This window comes from Ciconia boyciana, chromosome 13, assembly GCF_034638445.1.
Source record: "Ciconia boyciana chromosome 13, ASM3463844v1, whole genome shotgun sequence".
Classification (NCBI taxonomy): domain Eukaryota; kingdom Metazoa; phylum Chordata; class Aves; order Ciconiiformes; family Ciconiidae; genus Ciconia; species Ciconia boyciana.
The window spans coordinates 3541677-3560906 of record NC_132946.1 but is presented as its reverse complement, the minus strand read 5'-3'; the positions used below and the strand labels follow the sequence as shown (position 1 = coordinate 3560906).

Here is a 19230-nt window from a genome sequence, read left to right as displayed (position 1 = left end):
GGCCACCCGTCACCCTCTGGGGTCTTCAGGGCTGCCGGGGATGGAGGAGGTCCGGGACCCCAGCATGGGGCTGGGACACGAGCCCGCTCCATCCCCTTGCTCCCGGGCTGGCATTTCCCGGCCCAGCGGTGCTGGCTGGGGACAGGAGCCCCAACACCGCACACAAACCTGGACTACCCCAGAGGTGAGGAAACTGAGGCACGGCTGGAGAGCAGTCCCATCCCAGCCGGGTTCCCCATGCGGGGTGCAGGATGGCTCTGAGCTGCGGTGCTGGGCAGGTGCCAGGTCCTGCCACCAGCTTTGGTGTGATTTTGCCGGGTCGGCGGGCGCCTGTGGGCCAGCACAGCCTGGGAACCACGAGCCATCCCCATCGCGTTCCCCAGCTTCATGCGTTCCACTGCATCCGCTTGCAGCATCCATGAGCAGCCGGCTCACGAGACAGCCGCCTGCAGAGCGGATCCAGGACCGGGACAAGGATCCATTTGCTCTCCCATCCTTGGGAGAGCTTCGATTTGCTTTTATTTTTGATGCAAGCAGCATGAACCGCGTGGGGCCTCAGCATCACCGGGGAGGATGCCGTGGGGCACCCTGCTTTCCTCACCCAGCGAGGGGGGTCCCGCAGCACCTCGGGGGTCCAGCACCCGCTTCGCTCCCGGTAACGACCCAGCATCTTGTTTATATAATTTCAGCTAAACAGCTCGTCCGGCAGCCGTACCAATGAGCGAGCGGTTGCGAGGCTGCTCCGCGGGGAGGGTCTCGCCGGCGATTTGCATATGAGCAGCGCACGAAATATTGCAAGCAATCAGCCGGCGTCGGCCCTGGGCGGCACAGCCGACGGGCCGCATCTGGAGAGCCGCAGAGCAGCGCTTCATCGCCGGCAGCGATTGCCAGCGTCGCTCCGGCTGCTCTGCTCCCCCTGCCCTTTCCTTGCAGGGATGTGGTTTCCTTCTGGCTTCAAGGGGAAACTGAGGCAGGGGGCAAAACAGGGCGTGGGAGAGGGAGGGGGGGAGTTAATATTAGCAGTCGCAGTAATGATTGGAATGGTTAATTGTTATTGGAGTCCAAGTGAGTCAGGCTGAGAGCGGGAGGGGAGGGATGAAGGAAGGGAGGAAGGAAGAAGGATCCCGACCCATCAGGCAGAAAATGAGTAAAGAAGAAAAACGGGAGCGTGCCAAGACCCGGCCAGGCTGTCGCCTCATGCCGGCACTGCGCCGGCACTGTGCCGGCACCGCACCACTCGCTCGCTTTGAGGCTGGAGGGTCGGCTGAAGGTCACCGTAGCGGCGAGTGGCTGCCCCACGGCCGCCCCACGGCCGCGGTTGTGCCCGTCCGTACCCCCAGCATGGGCTCCTTCTGCCCGTCCTTGCCGCCATCTGCCCGCGCCAGCAGCTGCAGGCAGGTCTGCAGCAGGATTTCGGTGCGGAGGCTGGGAGAGCCGGGTCCCTCCTTAACCCCAGCCGTATTTCCAGCCTCGTGACAGGCTTGTTTTCCTCTCCCCGCCAGCGCCTCAAGGTTGATGTCAATCCCCTTGCTGGGGAGCGAGAACACGCGACGCCCTCCCTCCATGTTACGTCCGGCGATGAATTTTGCTCCGGAGCGCGATTCCCCGCCGGAGAGGGAATTTGCTTAGGAAGGCTCAGGCTGAGCATCTGCTTTGCTGTGAGCCTCCAACCTTATTTTTCCCATTTTTTTTTTCTTTTTTCCCTTTTTTCCCTTTTTTCTTTTCTCCCTTTTTTCTTTTTTCCTTTTTTCTCTTTTCTTTTTTCTTTTTTCCTTTTTCCTTGTTTTTTCTTTTTTCTCTTTCTTTTTTATTTTTTCCTTGTTTTTTCCTTTCTTTTTCTTTCTTTTTTCTTTTTCTTCTTTTTCTTTTTCTCCTTTTTCTTTTTCTCTTTTCTCTTTTTTTTTGTTTTTGTTTTTCTTTTTTCCCTTTTTTTTCTTTTTTTCCCCCCTCCCCCCCCCTTTTTTTTTTTCCCCTCCCTTGCTTTTCAAATCCTTTCCTGCCAGCTGGCATTTTCCAGCAGCAAGAAAAAAACACAGCAACTTGCTCTGACTCTCAGAGCCTCCCCATCCTCCCCAGCCCAACCCTCTGCAAACCTCCCAGCCCTGACATCAAGGACCCAACCTCCCCCCCCCCCCCCCCCGAATAAAGGAGGAAAAACCATAGGGAGAGAGGATGGAGCTGGCGGATGAGCCGGATTTCCATGCGAGGGGATGAGGTTGGGGAGGCCATGGGCTTCCCCTGGCAAGCAACGGAGAAACCGAGGCCAGCAGAAACGTTGAGTCATGAGTGCGGTTCGCAAGCAATGTGTTGGGTTTTGTTTTTTTTTTCCCCAGTAAAATTCCTCGCTGGGGAGGAGCAGAGCTGGGGGTGCTAGGGATGAAGGACTGTGCCCCCCTCAAATGGGACATTGACCTGATGCTGATGGGGATGCACCCCATTGCAATGGGAATTCCCTGGGCAGGTCCCGTCCCCCCCAAACCCCCCCTTTGGGGGGGGTTGGGGGGGGCGGGACCTGCCCAGGGAATTCCCCAGCAGTTGGATGGGAGGAGTAGCGTGATCCGGGGGGGGGGCTGCAGGAGATGGGGGACCCCATCCCTCCTCCTCCTCGCTACCCGCATCCGCCCACCCCCACGCAATGGGCGGCGCAGCCCCAGCTCCATTTATCATCATCTGCGGGCAAGTGAAGTGTGCAGGGAACAGCTGCTCCGGTCGGCTGAGCGCCGAAAGAGGGGGGGAACACGGTGATGGGGGAAGGGGGGGGCTGGGGTCTGCCCTGTGGGTACCCCTCCCCTCGGTCACCGCACTGGGACGGAGTGTTGGCGTTGCGGGAGATGGTGGTGATGATGGGACGGGGGGGATTGGGGAGAGAGGGTGTTGTTAATGGGGTGCGCTGGAGAGAGGGTGTATTAACGGGGTTCACTGGGGAGAGGGTGCATTAAGGGGGTGCGTTGGAGAGAGGGTGTTAAAGAGGGGTGCATTGGAGAGAGGGTGTATTGACGGGGTTCACTGGGGAGAGGGTGCATTAAGGGGGTGCGTTGGAGAGAGGGTGTTAAAGAGGGGTGCCTTGGAGAGAGGGTGTGTTAACGGCGTTCACTGGGGAGAGGGTGTATTAACGGGGTTCATTGGGGAGAGGGTGCATTAAGGGGGTTCATTGGGGAGAGGGTGCATTAAGGGGGTGCCTTGGAGAGAGGGTGTTAATGGGGTGCCTTGGAGAGAGGGTGTGTTAACGGGGTTCACTGGGGAGAGGGTGTATTAACGGGGTTCATTGGGGGAAGGATGTATTAACGGGGTTCATTGGGGAGAGGGTGCATTAAGGGGGTGCCTTGGAGAGAGGGTGTTAAAGAGGGGTGCCTTGGAGAGAGGGTGTATTGACGGGGTTCACTGGGGAGAGGGTGCATTAAAGGGGTGCATTGGGACAAGGGTGCACTAATGAGAGAGTGCATTGACGGGGTGCCTTGGAGAGAGGGTGTATTAACGGGGTTCACTGGGGAGAGGGTGCATTAAAGGGGTTCTTTGGGAGAAGGATGCATTAACAGGGTGCATTGGAGAGGGAGCGTATTAAAGGGGTTCATTGGAGGGAGGGTCCATTAAAGGGGTTTCCTGGAGAGAGGGTGCATTAAGGGGTGCCCTGGAGAGAAGATGCATTAAAGGGGTTCATTGTGGGGAGGGAGCATTATTGGGGTGCATTGGACAGAGGGTGCATTAGAGGGGTTCACTGGAGGGAGGGTGCATTAACAGGGGGCTTTAGAGGGTGCATTGAAGGGGGGGGCGTTGAAGGGGGGTGCACCCAACGGGGGGTGTCCGGCCCCGCCGAGCTGGGTGCCATTGCCCAGTGCCAGGCACCGCAGGGCCGTCCGCGGGGTGCAGGGACAGACGGACGGCCGCAGCTCCACAACCGCCTGGAGGGTTTGACCCTGCCCTGGGCGAGCCCCGCGGGTCCCTTTGCACTGCCGGGGGGTCTGTCTGTCTGTCCGTCCCCCCAGTTCCTCTCACTCCCAGCTCCTGGGGACAGGATGCCCTTTCCTGGGCTGTCCCCCACACCCCGACCCCCCCGGCTCCCCCCAACCGCCCCTTTTCTCCCCTCCCTTAATAATCAAATTCTCTGGAGCAGTTTGCGGTGTGGCAGCTGGCCAGAAAGGGTTTCTTTAAACTCCACCAGCTCACAATTAAACAAATCCGGGGCTGATGCTCCTTGATAGGCGCTTATTCACCCCCCCGAGAGCCACCGAGGGGGGGCCGGGGTGGGGGGTGGGGGGGGTCCTCTCCCTTTGCTCTCCCCTCCACGTGGGGCTGCACCCCTGGGTGGGGGGCAAGGGTTGGGAGGGGGTTTGGTGCAGAGGTTTTGGGGTGGGGACCGGGGGGTGCCAGCGCTGCCGCGATGGTGAAGCATCCCCCCGCGAGAGCGCGCTGCTATTTTTAGTCGCCGAGTCCTTGTTGATGGCGCAGCGGCAAAGGCGAGGGAGCAGCCGGAGGAGCAGCAGGGCTGGGGGTGCTGGATCAGGCCCCGCGGGATGAGCAGCAGCTGGGAAGCGAGGCCGGGGTGCAGGGGGCTGGGGGATGCCCGCCGCCCCCAGGGCCAAGGCACTGGGGGGTCTTGGGTGCTTACCGAGGGTCCCCTGCCACGGAAAGTCCCGGGGTGCCTTCAGAGGGCTCCGGATCCAGCCCTGCCGTGTCCCTGCCAGCCAAGGGGAAGGGGGAGGAAAGGGGAGAAGGTAGGGAAGGAAGGAGGGATGGGGGGAGGAAAATAACACCAAACCCAGCCACGCAGCACAAATCCTCCCGAGCAGCAGGCAGGCTGCGAGCCACCGCGCGAGCGGGCGTCTGCGGCAGCGGGGCTGCGCTGGCCTTGGCGGTGCCGCACGGTGCCCCCGGCTCGGCTCCCGGCACCAGCCCCGGGCACCGCATCAGCTCCATGCGCTGCAGCGTGGCCTCGTGCACCACGGCGTGGCCCCGGGTCACGCACTGGCTCTGGGAGGTGCAGCGGGTCCTGCGTGTCCCCGAAGGGTGACGCTGGGGCTGTGCTGGGAGCTGTGGGGCCGGCTGGGCTGTCCACGCGTCCCTGGGGACTGGGGCGACGGGACGCTCCGGGGTGGCTGTAGCCGGAGGCGAGCGCGGCTCCTTGGATTGCAGGGACAGGATTGCGCTGGCCCTGGGCACCGTGATGGCCCCGGGTCCCTGCCGCCTCCCACCGATGCCCTGGGGACCCCTTCCCGGGGACCCATGCCGTAAGCCCTGGCTGCAGCCGTGGTGGCTTTGCCAGGCCACCAAGGGCAGGCATCCGGCTGCAGCCATGTTCCGACGGCCCCGTATCGATTCCCATCGCGGGGGCAGCAGGGGCCAGGCTGGAAACTTCTTCGGGGCCGGGGGGAGCACGTCTGGCAGGGACATGGCGGGGGGAGCGAGTGCACAGGGCCCCAGGGCCGCGGCCGCCTCCCCCTCCCAGGAAGGGCCGTAACCTCGCTGCTGCCGACAGCTTGATTTGATGCCATTAAAGTGTTTGCTCGGAAACAGCCTCCATCAGGAGGCAACATCTGTTATGGCCCTTCTCCGGCAAAGCTGCGGCAGAGCCCAGGGCAGAGCTGGCCTCCGGCTCTGCCGACAGGTCCGGGTGCTACCGGTGATGAGCGTGTCCCCTCCCGGCCCCAGACGGCAGCATCCGACCCCCGGCGGAGCCCGGTGCCCGGCTGTAGTCTGCAGGGAGATGAGGCCGTGGCTCCCGGCATGGCACCTCTCTCAGCACAGGATTTTGGCTCATCTCGGACGGGGAAGCAACAAGGCAGCCCCCGCCGCATCTCCTGCTGGTGGGCCTCATCCAGCCCCCCATATTGTGACCCCTGTAAGAAGATGCCCAAGGGCGCAGGATGAGCCCCCGGCCTTGCCAGGCACTGGGACGTGGCCGAGGCTGGCTGTCCCCATGGCCTGATCCTGCTGGGGGGCTTCCTCCCACCCACACGCGTGCACACCCTGCTTGCGTGCGCGGCGCTGCACACCCTGCATGCGTGCATACCCCCCATGCATGCACACCCTGCGCATGTGCACACCCTGCATGCGTGCATACCCCACGTGTGCACACCCTGCACGCATGCACACCCCGCACATGTGCACACCCTGCACGCGTGCGCACCCTGCATGCATGCATATCCCGCACGCGTGCACACCCTGCATGCATGCGTACCCCATGTGCATGCACACGCTGCATGCACGCACACCCCGCACGCGTGCTCACCCCGCACACATGCTCCCTTTGTGCATCCCCTCCTCTGCGTGCTGGTGAGCGACCCGTCCCCTTGCACCGGGTGCTTTTGCTCAGCCTGGCATTGTCCCAGCTGTTTGAAAAAGTAACAATAATTAATTAATAATCATAATTAATATTAAAAGAGAAAAGCTCCCCTTAAAGGACCAGCCCAGGGTCTTCTCAAGCTGATTTCATTTTTCAAACCTGCTTCCACGTGGAGCGTGAGGGGCCCTTTTCTCCCTTTAATTTTCTCGCCGCCACCCAGGGCTGCCCCAGAGCCCTGGCTTTGATTTTGCTGCCTTTGTTCCGGCAGCCCCGGCGCAGGACAGGGCAGCACCGCGCCCACACCGCGGTAGGGGCTTTCGTGCCGGCCTCACCAGATTTTTGATTGACCCGTCTTTTCCCCGGGATCTAGGCTTTAACCCATCCAGTTGCCCGTGCAGCCTGCGAGATGCAGCTGCAATATGGGGAAGCGACATGGAAAACGTCCAAAAAGGGGATGGGGGGCACGGGGTGCCAGGCTGGTGTGGGTGGCACCGAGCCCGGCTCCAGGCATGCCGGAGGGCATCGTGCCATCGGTGCATCCCTGAGCTGCTGGCAGTTATGGAAATATAACTAAATAAAGCCCCGTGTGTGTACATAGACCCTGAAAAGGTGCTGAGACGTTACCGGTGTCCACAGGGCGCTGGGGGGAAAGGGGGCCAAGCTGGGACTGATCAAACCAGCCGTGCGATTTGCGCAGCTACGGCAGAGCTACCGACAAAGGGCCCGTCCGGAGCCACGCAGCGTTTGGCACGTTGTGGCGGTGACACGAGGGTGGCAGGGGGACACGTGAGGACACACGTGTGTGTCCCCCGGCTCGGGGCTGCCCGGCGCGGCTGGCACCACGGGAAGGTGTGCCAGGGAGCTCGGCTCTGCCGGTGGGTGCTGGGTGTCAGGCACCACCAGCGCCCCGTCCCCTCCCCTTGTTACGCTCATCACCCTAATGAAGGCAGAGGGGACAGCATGGGCTGCACCGGGGTCACCGCCGCGGCACCGCACCAAGGGAGAAGCACCGGGGAGGTCCCCGGGGAGCTGCAGACCCTTGGGGCTGCCCTAACCGCAGCTCCCAAATCTCAGGCCGCTGCTGAAACAGGCTCATGCCCCCCCAGCGCCTCCGACCCACTGGTGCTGGGGACAGGCAGGATGCGTCCCCCCCGCCACTGACCCCTTCATTAGCTCACGGGGCCCTCGCAAGCCACTCCGCCGCCTCCGAGATCAAACCGGTGACCCAGGTGCTTCCCTGCACCTAACGCAAGCGGGGCTAGGAAATGGGGAGGTTTAATGACGACGGTGGCGAGGCGCTCGGCTAATAGACGTCTGCTGGCGGGAGCAGACAGCTTCCAGATGGTATCGCACTGGGGCAGGGGGATCGGCTGGGGCCGGGGGGGCTGCAGGAGGCAGCAGCAGGCAGAGACGGGCAGAGCCAGCAAGTTGAAATGACTTTTTTTGCAGCAGAGCCTGCGGTTCTGGCCCTCCACGCTGCTGCTTCCAGTAATTAGCCCAATAATTAAAAAGAATGGCGATAAGCGGGGTGTTTGGAGGGGCTCGCAGAATCCCGGCATCCCCGGGGAGGGTGTGCGAGGAGGGGGGGGTAAGTGATTTGGAGAAGCGAGGGGCAGTGGGTGCGTGAAACACAGAGCGCCGGGGCTGGGGGACCCCAATACAGTGCAGGGGGTCACTGCGCCACGCGGGGCAGGCAGGGAGGGGGTTTGTTCGCCCTGCAAGGGGGGTAGGCGACAGAGACGGGGAAGGCTCCCAGCAGCAGGGCCAGGAGGGCTGGCTGGCCATGCCGCAGGCAGGGAAGAGGCAGCCGGACCCCAGCCACCCCCCAGCTCGTGGGCACCGTGCTGCGAAGCAGGGTGATGCAGCGTGGGGCGATGCAAGGAGGTACGGTAGAGGATGATGCCGGGCGATGCAAGGTGAGGCGGTGCAACACCAAGCGATGTGATGTGGGGCGACACGATGCGATGCAGAGCGATGCGAGGGGATGCAAAGCCAGCTGCTGGGATCTAGGGCAATACAGGGCGGTGCGATGCAAGGCGATGTGATGTGATGCGATGCAGGGCGATGCGATGCAGGGCAATGCGGTGCAGGGCAATGTGATGCAGGGCAATGCAAGGCGATGCAATGCAAGGTGATGCGATGCACGGTGATGCAATGCAAGGCGATGTGATGCAGGGCGATGCGACGCAGGGCGATGCAAGGCAAGGCAACATGATGCAGGGCGACGAAATGCAAGGTGATGCGATGCGATGCAGGGCAATGCAATGCAGGGCGATGCAATGCAAAGCAACATGATGCAGGGCGACGAAATGCAAGGTGATGCGATGCAGGGCGATGTGAGGCGATGCAGGGCAACGCGATGCAAAGCAATGCACCGCAGGGTGATGCAAGGCGATGCAGGGCGATGCGAGGGGATGCATTGTCAGGGTGCCGGCGAGGCGATGCAGTGCCGGCGGGGCGATGCCCTGGCAGGCGAGGCGATGCCCCCACGGCGTACGCGGCGCTGCCCCTTGCCGCGCGCGGCCGCGCTCCCCAGCCCACCACGGTGGGGATACTTCATTTGAATTCTCGCCTCTCTCTCTTCGCAGATAACGAGCCCGCGCCATGCAGTCCTTTCGAGAAAGGTGTGGTTTCCATGGCAACCAGCAGAGCTACCAGCCGACTTCACAAGATACATCACGCCTGGAGAATTACAGGCATCAAAGTCAGGCAGGGCCGAACTGCGAGCGGCAGAGGCTGGTGGCGAAGGAGTACTACAGTCAGCAGCAACTGCCGTACTCGGGCTACGAGAACAGCGCCGTGGAGAAATACCACCGGGGAAACAAGCAATTAGCGGGGCAGCAGCTGCAAGGCAGGCCGGCCTTTTCCAATTACGCTGTGCAGGAGAACAGCCCCTATCCGGCCCGTTATTCGGGGGACGAGAGCTTGCAGGCGTGGGGCGGCCAGCCGCAGGCGCTGCCCGGCGGCGTGGCCAAGTATGAGGACAGCCTGATGAAGAAGACGGCAGCGTCACTGGCGGGCGGGCGGCCGTACCACGAGCCGGCAGCCGCCTCGCTGCCCTTCCGGACTCACTTTCAGCAGCAGCAGCAGCAGCAACAGCAGCAGCAGCAGCAGCAGCAGCAGCAGCAGCCGCCCGCGCTCCCCTACCCCAAGCTGCAGCGGCAGAAGCTGCCGAACGACGTCTCCTCGCCCATGCCCTTCTCGCAGAGCCCCCACTTCGGGCAGCACTCGCAGTCCTTCCCCGCCTCCTCCACCTACTCCTCGGTGCCGGGGGGCAGCCAGCCGGTGCACTCCTACAAGAGCTGCACGGCACCCTCGGGGCAGCCGCCGCTGGAGCGGCCCCTGGGCAGTGCTGCCAGCCTGGCCCCTGGCCCCCGCGTGCCCAACCTGCATGGCTACCAGCCCAACCGCATCGGCTACGAGCAGCCCCCGCAGCCGCCGCCGCAGCCCCCGCAGCCACCGCCGCCACAGCCCCCGCAGCCACCGCAGCCCCCGCAGCCCCCGCAGCCCTTGCAGGGCCGGCATCACGCCCCGGAGACCCTCCACTACCAAAACCTGGCCAAATACCAACATTACAACCAGCCAGGCCAGACCTACTGCCAGGGCGACGCGCCGCCTGTCCGGACGCCGGAGCAGTACTACCAGACCTTCAGCCCCAGCGCCAGCCACTCGCCGGCTCGCTCGGTCGGCAGGTCCCCGTCCTACAGCTCCACTCCCTCCCCGCTGATGCCCAACCTGGAGAACTTCCAGTACAGCCAGCAGCCGCTGAGCGCCGGCGCCTTCCCAGCCGGCATCGCCGACCACAGCCATTTCATGCCGCTGCTGAACCCTTCTCCCACCGACGGGACGAGCCCCGACGCTCAATCCGGGAACTGCAAAAACTTGCAGAAGGAGAAGCTGCCCGAAAACCTGCTGTCGGACCTGAGCCTGCAGAGCCTGACGGCGCTCACCTCCCAGGTGGAGAACATCTCCAACACCGTCCAGCAGCTGCTGCTCTCCAAAGCGGCCGTGCCCCAGAAAAAAGGCATCAAGACGCCGGCAAGGACCCCCGAGCAGCTCAAGGGGCAGCACTGCAGCCCTGAGAGCAGCACCTACTCAGCAGAGCAGGTGGGGACCCCCCTGTCCGACCCGCTGAGCACGCCCCAGTCCGTCCACGCCGAGACACAGGATGCCGACTACCTCAGCGGGTCAGAGGACCAGCTGGAGAGGAGTTTCCTGTACTGCAACCAGAACCGCAGCCCTGCCCGTGTCAACAGCAACTCCAAGGCGAAGCCCGAGTCGGTGTCCACCTGCTCTGTGACCTCCCCGGACGACATGTCCACCAAATCAGACGACTCCTTCCAGAGCATCCACGCCAGCCTGCCCCTGGAGACCTTCACCAAGTACGTGACCAACGAACGGGACTGTCCCCGGCTGCTCCTCAGCGCCCTGTCCCAGGAGGAGCTGGCTTCCGAGATCATTGTCCTGCAGGACGCCATCAGCGAGAAGGCGGACAAAGCCTGGGCCAACTCACCCATGCTGAGCAAGGAGGCCACCAAGTCCCCCTTCCAGCTGGAGAACCACCGGCCTTGCCTGGACTCCATGGTGAAGGGTGCCTGGCCCAGCCAGGGCGACTCCAGCACTCTCACCGAGCCCCTCAAGCTGGACAAGGCTTCGGGGGCCAGCGCGGGGAAGGACTTTGGCGAGGAGGTGTACGAGGGTCCCCAGGTGGAGTTCGCGGCCACTGAGACCAAGGACGCGCTGAAGGACGCGGCCCCACTGGCCTTCAACTCCAAGCCCAGCATCCCGGCGGCGACATCGAGCACGGGGGCCGCCGGCTACAGCTGCTACTCGAACACCACTGCCAATTCGGTGGGGTCCGAGAACGCCATGGAGCACTTCGAGTGGCCGGAGGAGAGTCTGGGCGAGGCGTGCCTGCGGTGGAAGGAGCTGGGCTCGGGCCTGCAAGCTACTGACCTCCCCAAGGGCTTGTTCCCCAGCAAATTGGTGGGCTCCTGCAAGGAGAAAAAAAATGCCTGCGGCTTGGATCTGTGTGACGGCGAGCAGGCGGCCAAGAGCGAGCCAGCCCGGGAGTTTGGCCAGCAGGTGATGGAGGAGGAAGAGGAGGAGACGCTGACCTACGACGAGGCCGCGAAGGCGGACAGCGAGAGGTGGCTGCAGGACACTCGGCACTGCTGCTCGACCGGGGACTTCAGCGAGATCCCCATCATCTCCTCGCCGGAGCTGAAGGAGTCAGACCTGGAGGCGGAGGAGTACTCCTCGCTCTGCGAGCTGGCCGCCTCGGAGCAGAAGTCGGTGACGTACGACGCCTCGCCACCCAAGCCCCCGGAGATGCCCGCCGTGCTGTCCTCCAGCGAGGTGCCCGTGTCCGCCGAGGAGACCGTCAGCACAGTGGAGAAGGAGAGCTCGGCTCCCGCCGCACGCCTCTCCGGCCAGTCCGTCATCCTGCTGGGCCCTGCCGTGGGCACGGAGACCAAGGTGAAGAGCTGGTTCAAGTCCTCCCTGCCCCACATCCAGCCCGAGGAGGAGAGCGGTGGAGGGGAGACGTCCCACCCGGAGACGGCCGATGCCCAGTCTGCCCCGTTGGTCACGGTGAAGCAGCAACTCACCTCCGAAAACGCGATGGGGAAGACTGAGCCCGTCTCGCGGGGCAAGAGCCTCCGCAACAAGAGGGTCCACTGCCGGCTGCCGGAGGGGGACGGCCCCGGCAGCGCCGTGCCAAGCCCCTTCGATGACCTGCCGGCAGCCGGCAGCGTGGCCAGCGCCTGCCTCGGGCCAGATGGCCAGGCGGAGATACCGAGCAAGAACGCGCACAGCCAAACGCCCCGGTTTCCAGCCGAGGGTCTGCCGGCACGCATGTGCACCCGCTCCTTCACCGCCCTTGCCGATCCCCGTGCCCCAGCGCCGCTGGAGGGGCTGAAGGCCCCCGCGCACCAGGAGAAGCTGGGGAAGAAGCCCGCCTGCGGCGTTAAGCAGCGGGTAGCTTTCAAAGCCAGGAAGCGCAGCGGCCGGCCGGCCCCCAAGGTGGTCCAAAACGCTGGCGATGCCGCCCTCCTGGTGCCCGGCTTGGTAATGGCGGAGGAGGCGGAGGGGCCGACACCGCCGGAGGGGGATGCGGTGGAGGCAGGGGAGAGGGACCAGCGGTCGATGATCCTGCGCTCCCGGACGAAGACGCAGGAGGTTTTCTACACCAAGAGGCGGCGGGGCAAGCGGGCGGCCGACGTCCGGCTGAAGAACTGCAAGGCACCCAAGAAGCTCATCTCCAACAACCACCTCCCGCCTGCCTTCAAGCTGGCGGCCCCGGGCAGCCCCCACAAGGAGGGCAAGGTGGGCGCCAGGATGAAGCTGCCAAAAACGGGGCCGGGCGTAGGGGGCAAGATGTCCGAGCGTCCCCTGCACTCGCTGAAGAGGAAGTCCACCTTCATCTCCCCCATCCCCGCCAAGAAGAGGAACCTGGTCCTGCGGAGCAACAGTGGCGGCATGAAGGAGGAGAAGCCGGAGGCCCCCCCCAGCCTCTTCAAGAAGATGCCCGTGGCCAAGAAGGTGAAAGCCAAGCTGCCCCCCAAGAGCTCTGGCGAAGCCGTCCCAAAGCCCCCCCCGCCGAAGGAGGCCCCCGATGTCTGCATCAAGATCACCTCCCGGGCGGCCTTCCAGGAGGCCACCAAGACCAAAGTGCTGCCTCCCCGCAAGGGCCGCGGCCTCAAGCTGGAGGCCATCGTCCAGAAGATCACCTCGCCCAACCTGAAGAAGTTTGCCTGCAAACCGGCAGCCACGGCGGTGGCGGCGGCGGCGGCCACAGCGGCTGCCTACGGCACCTCCCTGAGCCCGGCGGGGGCAGAGAGGGAGCGGGCGGTGAAGCACAGCGGGGTGGCCCTGGTGGCGGGCGATGCGCGGCTGCCCAAGCTGGCGGCGGCGCAGAAGGTGCCTGCCGCGCCGGTGGCCGAGCAGCTCTGCCGAAATCCCAACGGCCGAGCACCGAAGGGGAAGCTGGGCGGCGGGAAGAAGCTCTCCACCGACAGCTGCCAGGGCGAGGCCTGCGCGCCGGCCCCGGGGGCCCAGCCCAGCTCCACCATGGCGGCCAAGAGCCTGGGGCTCCTGCCCAAGAAGAGGAACCGCAAGGGCAAAGCAGCGGCGCTGGGCATGGCCAAGGTGCCCCTGGGCCCCGTGCCACCGCCGCTGATCCGGGAGCGTGCGGCCGGCCCGGGCGGCGGGGAGGAGGTGCCGCGGGAGGGCAAGAAACCAAAGAGCGAGGAGAAGGAGGCGGGGGGCGGCGAGGGCCCCCCCGAGGGACGCCCCACTGCCGGGCCGGCGCGGGGGCCGAAGCCGCGGGCCAACCACTCCAACTACAACGGCTACTCCAAGCGGCAGCGGAAGCGTCTGGCCCACGGCAAAGCCAAGGCGGTGCCGGCGCGGTGCAAGAGCCGCGGCAAGCGGCGGCGGCAGGCCCAGCAGGCCCCGCTGCTGCACCCCGCCGAGCCCGAGATCCGGCTGAAGTACATCTCCTGCAAGCGGCTGCGGGCGGACAGCCGGGCCCCCGCCTTCGCCCCTTACGTCCGCGTGGAGCGGCGCGGCGAGTTCACCACCGCCTGCACCGTTGTCAACTCGCCCGGCGAGGAGGCCCGGCTGCAACGGGGACCGGCCGGGCCAGCGCCGCGACCGCGGGCGGCCCTGCCCGCCTCCTCCACCATGCACATGGGGCCGGTGGTGTCGAAGGCGCTGAGTGCCGCCTGCCTGGTCTGCTGCCTGTGCCGCAACCCCGCCAACTACAAGGACCTGGGGGACCTCTGCGGGCCCTACTACCCCGAGGACTGCCTGCCCAAGAAGAAGTCGCGGCTGAAGGAGAAGGCACGGGCGGAGGGGCCGGGCGAGGACGCCATCCTGCCCGCCGCAGCCGAGCGGGTGCCCCGAGGGACGGAGGGCGGCTGCGGTGCCGGTGGCAAGGCGGCGCGGCCAGAGGGTGCCGCCGAGGCGGCCAAGCAGAGCGCGCTGCGCTCCAGCCCGCGGGGCATGTTTCGCAGGCTGCAGAGCTGCTACTGCTGTGACGAGAGGACAGAGGGCGAGGAGGCGGCCGAAAAGCCCCGGCGGCACGAATGTCACAAGGCCGAGTCCCTGCCGCAGGAGCCGGCAGGCGACACGCAGGAGCACTGGCTGCACGAGGCCTGTGCCGTATGGACCGCTGGGGTTTTCCTGGTGGCGGGGAAGCTCTACGGGCTGCAGGAGGCCGTCAAGGCGGCTGCCGACCTGGTAAGAGCTCGGCTGCCCGCCCGGCACGGTACGGCATCCCGGGGCGGCATCTCCCACTGGCCGCCTTCAGCCGAAGCCGTTCCCGTGGCTGCGCTTCCAGCTGGGATGAAAATAGGGTTGGCCCCCGACGAGTCGTCCTGGGAGAGCGGGGCAGATTCAGGCACCATGAACCCCACTGGCTTCCCGCGAGATTTGTGCTGCTGCGTCTCTGATAGCACCCAAACCCCCCTCTTTTAGGCGTAGAAGTATATTTACGTCGTTGTGTTTTGGGAGGGCGGCAGGGCCCCCCCAGGACCATGAGGATGCTGAGCCCGGTGGGTCGCATCCCCCAGCCCAGCTGTGCGTCGCAGGGGACGGCTTGGGGCGGGACAGCCGCAGCCTGGCGAAGGCAGGATGGGAGACGAAAATGGGCGCGACGTGGCCTGATGCCACAGTGATGGGCAGCAGGGGAAGGGGAGCTGGAGGGAGGGGACGGCTCTGCGCTTCGAGCGAGCAAAATAGGGAGGACGCTGCTGGGAGACCGCCAAGAGGACGCAGGGTTTTGTGCTGGGGAGAGGGAGGGGACAGCCACCCAGCAAGAGGCCGGGCAGGGGGTCATCAGCTAGCCCCCCCGGTACCAGGTTTGGGGCTGGCCATATTCCCAGGCGTGCGTGCTCGCAGCACGTCTGTCTGGAGGCTGCTGGCCTCTCCCTGCCCACACCACAGGTCCGGGTGCTCCCATCCCTGCAGCACCCGCTGGGGACGGGGCAGGAGATGGGGAACACTGCGGTCCTCCACCACCACTGCCACCGAGCCGTGGCACGGCCCAGGCCATGTCCCTTCACCTCCGCACCTCCTGCCCCATGGAGGATGGCTGTGGACTCGGTGCCGTCCAGGGGAGCGGTACGGCGGGTAGAGACCTCATGCGTGGCTGCAGTTGGCCGAGCAAGAGGCACGGCATTGCCCGCGGTGCATCGGCATGGGCGGAAGGATGCTGCCCGGGGCGAGGCAGCGCGGGGCTGGAGAGGCGCAGGGATGCTGGCACGTTCCCCATGCGGCCGGGGCCGTCGGGGTGCTTTGCTCCTGTGCTGGGCTCTGACGGGGTCTCTCTGTCTCTCCACATCTCTCCTTCCCTGCTCTGAATTCCCGGGTGCGTTTAAAGAAGTGCTCGAGCTGCCAGCAAGCAGGAGCCACCGTGGGTTGCTGCCAGAAGGGGTGTCCCCACACCTACCACTACGCGTGTGCCGTCGACACAGGTGAGCCTGGCTGCAGGGACAGGGGTGCGGGGTCCCCTGGCACCCTCTGACCTGGCTGGCCACGGGACCAGTCACTCCGCAACTCTTGAGCCCACCCAAGGCCAGGGTGGGCTCGTGGCTCCCTGCCAGCCAGGTTGGCGATGCCTCTTGCACCGGCACTGCCGGCTGGTGTCCCGAGTTTGGCCGGCCTCAGCTGAACCTTTCATGCAAATGCTGCGGCTGGTCCGGACGGTGGCGGGAGGCCATGGAGGGTGCTGCGTCCCCCCCACTCGGGGACAGCCGTCCCTCAGCATGGGGACTTCCCTGACATGGCTTTCTCCTCTCCTCGCAGGTTGCTTATTAACCGAAGAGAGCTTCTCTCTGAAATGTCCCAAACATAAGGTAAGCCCAGAGCCCCCCGCGCACCCCCCAATGCTCTGCAGCCCCTTGGGGCAGGAGGACCTGCCTTCGGACCACGTCCCCCCGGGGACACCCCGCTCCGCAGCACACCCACCCCAGGCGCTCGGCCCCATGTCACACGGGGCATCGCGTCCCTGGGGGACACCAGGCCACCCCAGAGCCCTCCGCTGCGGGGGCAGGCCAGGGGGTGCGGGGTCTGGGACCCCCAGCCGGGCTGGGGGGGGTTTATCCCCCTTCCCTGCGCGCTGACGGAGGGGGTGTGTGTGTGTGTGTGTGGGGGGTGATAATTGAACCCGTGCTACAAGCTCTGCGGCTCGGGTGGGTGCGCGATTAATCGCGGGTGGGCAGGGTGGCTGCTGTTGGGGTCAACCCTGCCAGCCCGGGGACCGCACCCAGGGGCCAACCCCCCCCCCCCCCGCGGCGGGACCACCGCGCTGACTCCCCCCTTCTCCCCGCAGAGGCAGCCGGTGTAGCGTCCAGCGAGGGACCGGCGGAGGAGGCAGCTCCCGGGAGCGGAGCGGGGCCGGGCCGGGCCCCACCGGGAGCCGCCCCGCTGCAGGTGGGCGCAGCGCTGCCGCCCCGTCCCCCCTCCCCGAGCCCGTTCCGGGCGGGCACAGCCAGCGCCGGGTTTTCCCCCCCGCCGGGCCCCGGTAAAACCCGGCCTGGCCGAGCGGGAGGAGGAACGGGATCCCCCGGCCCGGGATCGCTGCACAGGGGGGGAGGGGGATGTCGGGGAGGGGGGGGGGGCCGTGTACAAGGGGGTCCCGGCGATGTTGTCTTACTGTGGGGGCCGCCGGACCCCCCCGCGGGTCCTGGCTCTCCATATCTCACACTGATCTGATCTGAGATGTTGCCTTCAGCAAACCTCACGGTGTCTGTCTGTATATACGTGCGGCGGAGAAAAGGAAAAAAAAAAAAAAAAAAAAGACAAAAAAGACCAAAAAAAAGGAGAAAAAAAAAAAAGGAGAAAAAAAAAAAAAAGACAAACAACGGCCTGCTGTTTGAAACACCACTCTGCTTTTTCCGTTTCGTTCTTCCATCTCCTGTCTGTCCCCACCCTGCCTGTCCCGGGGTGCCAGCCCCTGCGCCGGGCGGCTGGGTCCCCACCGGGGCGAAGGACGCTTGGCCGGGCCGGTGGGTGCCCAGCGGCTGCCCCAGCCCTGCTCCCTCCCTCCGAACCCCGGCCCATTGCACCCACCACCCTCCCGCTCCATGGGGCGCTGGCGCTGCTGGGACGGGGACACCTGGTCCTGCTCTCCGGGACCCCAAAAACCCACCCTCCTCCCTCTGCTCGGCCTCGCCAGCATCTCCTCTGCCGCTCCTCTTGCTGGGGACAGGCTTTGCTCCCTGCGCTTGTGCAAACCCCAGGGCTCTGGGTGCAAACCCCAGGCTCTGGGTGCTGAACCCCCAGGGCTCTGGGTGCAAACCCCAGGGCTCTGGGTGCCGAACCCCCAGGGCTCTGGGTGCTGAACCCCAGGGTTTTATCCTGGTGCAAGAGGGTGCAAGCAGCCCAGAAATGGCTTCCAGCCAGCAGCAGGGTCCTTGCCGGAGGAGGAGGAGGAGGAGGCATTTGCTTCCTCCCTCTGCATGGCCCTGGCTCACTGCCCTGGGTGCTGGGTTCGCTCGGCTCCCTTGGCTTTCGCTTCCCTTCCCGGCCACCTCGGGGGAGCTGGGGGGCTGCCCAGCCCTGGGATCGCCCCCGGCCCGTGTCCCCGCAGGGTGCCCTGCATGACTCCCCAGTCTCTGCACCCCACACACCCCAGCCTTGCAGCACCCCCGCCCCGGTGCAGGTAGCAAATACCCAACCCAGGGTGAATCAACCCCAAATCTCATCCTAAAAAGAGCCGCCAGCCGCCCCGACCTGCGAAGCGTCCTGCAAAGGCGGGGTGCAGCCCCGGCCCCATCCGTCCCCCCCAACCCCGCAGAGCCAGCTCCCCGTGTCCCTGCCGGCTGTCGTGTCCCCTCCGTCCCACCCAGCCCTCACCCTCAAGGTTTGCTGGCCACAAAATGTCTGTTGTTTCAGCAGCTTGCCTCGGACACGGGAATGAAAAACACACATTTAAAAAAAAAAAAAAAGGAGGAAAAAACAAAAGAAAAGAATAATAAAAATAATTAATTTAAAGAAAAAAAAATATCCCGGTGTCCCTGGCAGTGTTGCCTGAAATCTGGCTATTTTTAGTGACATCTTGTACATATGACTGTAAAATGGTAAACCGTGTGTATTATATATTGCCTCATTATATAGTGTATATATATGTATACATATACATATATATAATATATATGAAGACTGTAAATGTTAAGACTAGTGTTCTTATTAGTATATTGCTTCACACTGAAGATTGTGTGTAACAAGCTGTTTCTAAAAGATGTTTATTTTCCTTAAGAGTAAAAAACAGGTCATTGCATTCAGAGCGTCAATAAAGATACAACGATTGTTTTGGAAGTACGTGGCGCCCTGCTCGTGGCCTCTCTTTCTCCCGGGGGGCTACCAGGGGTCCCCTGGGGCTGTGCCAGCCCCTGGCTGGCCCTTCGTCCCCAAGTGCCACCAGCACCGAGGGTCATGCTGTAGGGCTGGGCTGGAGAGGACGCTGCGGTGGGGCTGGGGTATGGGGGGGTGGGAGCAGCACCCCCAGCACATCTTGGGGTAAGGAGGGTGTGTTTGGGGTCCCTTGTCCCCCTGTGTCTCTGTCCCCGCCACCCTTGTCCCCCCCATCTCGTGCAGCCCTCTCCTGCGGGGGCAAGGCAGGACCCACAGCCAGGGATGCCCGGGGGGGTCTCCCCTTCCCCCAGCCAGGCTCTGTGTGCCCCCCAAGTTCGGTGTCTGTCCCCACCCCCCCAGTCCAGCACACACCGGTATAAATAATCAGCTTTAATTGTCTGTACAAAACTCTCCAACTATGAAAATACCATTTAAAAAGGCAAGGGGGGGGGGGCTAGGGCAGGGCGGGGGGCTATGTACAAGAGGGGCACAGCGAGGGGAGGGGGCACCCACCAGCCCCCCAGGAGCCCCACGCCACCCTGCCATCCCTTCTCCGAAACCGCTCAGGCCCGGCCATGCCCAGGGGCGGT

General features: G+C 64.5%; 1 protein-coding gene across 3 annotated transcripts in view; it reads left to right on the top strand.

Moving 5' to 3' along the window:
• Positions 1-18596, top strand: part of RAI1 (retinoic acid induced 1) — a 78889-nt gene extending 60293 nt beyond the window's left edge. For all 3 annotated transcript variants that reach the window (XM_072877873.1, XM_072877871.1, XM_072877872.1), the window contains 4 exons: positions 8869-14524; positions 15666-15759; positions 16091-16140; positions 16617-18596. In XM_072877873.1, coding sequence (XP_072733974.1) covers positions 8885-14524; positions 15666-15759; positions 16091-16140; positions 16617-16631 — 5799 coding nt within the window. In that variant the 5' untranslated portion in view covers positions 8869-8884 and the 3' untranslated portion in view covers positions 16632-18596. The remainder of the gene's footprint in view (positions 1-8868; positions 14525-15665; positions 15760-16090; positions 16141-16616) is intronic.
• The last annotated feature ends 634 nt before the right edge of the window (positions 18597-19230 follow it).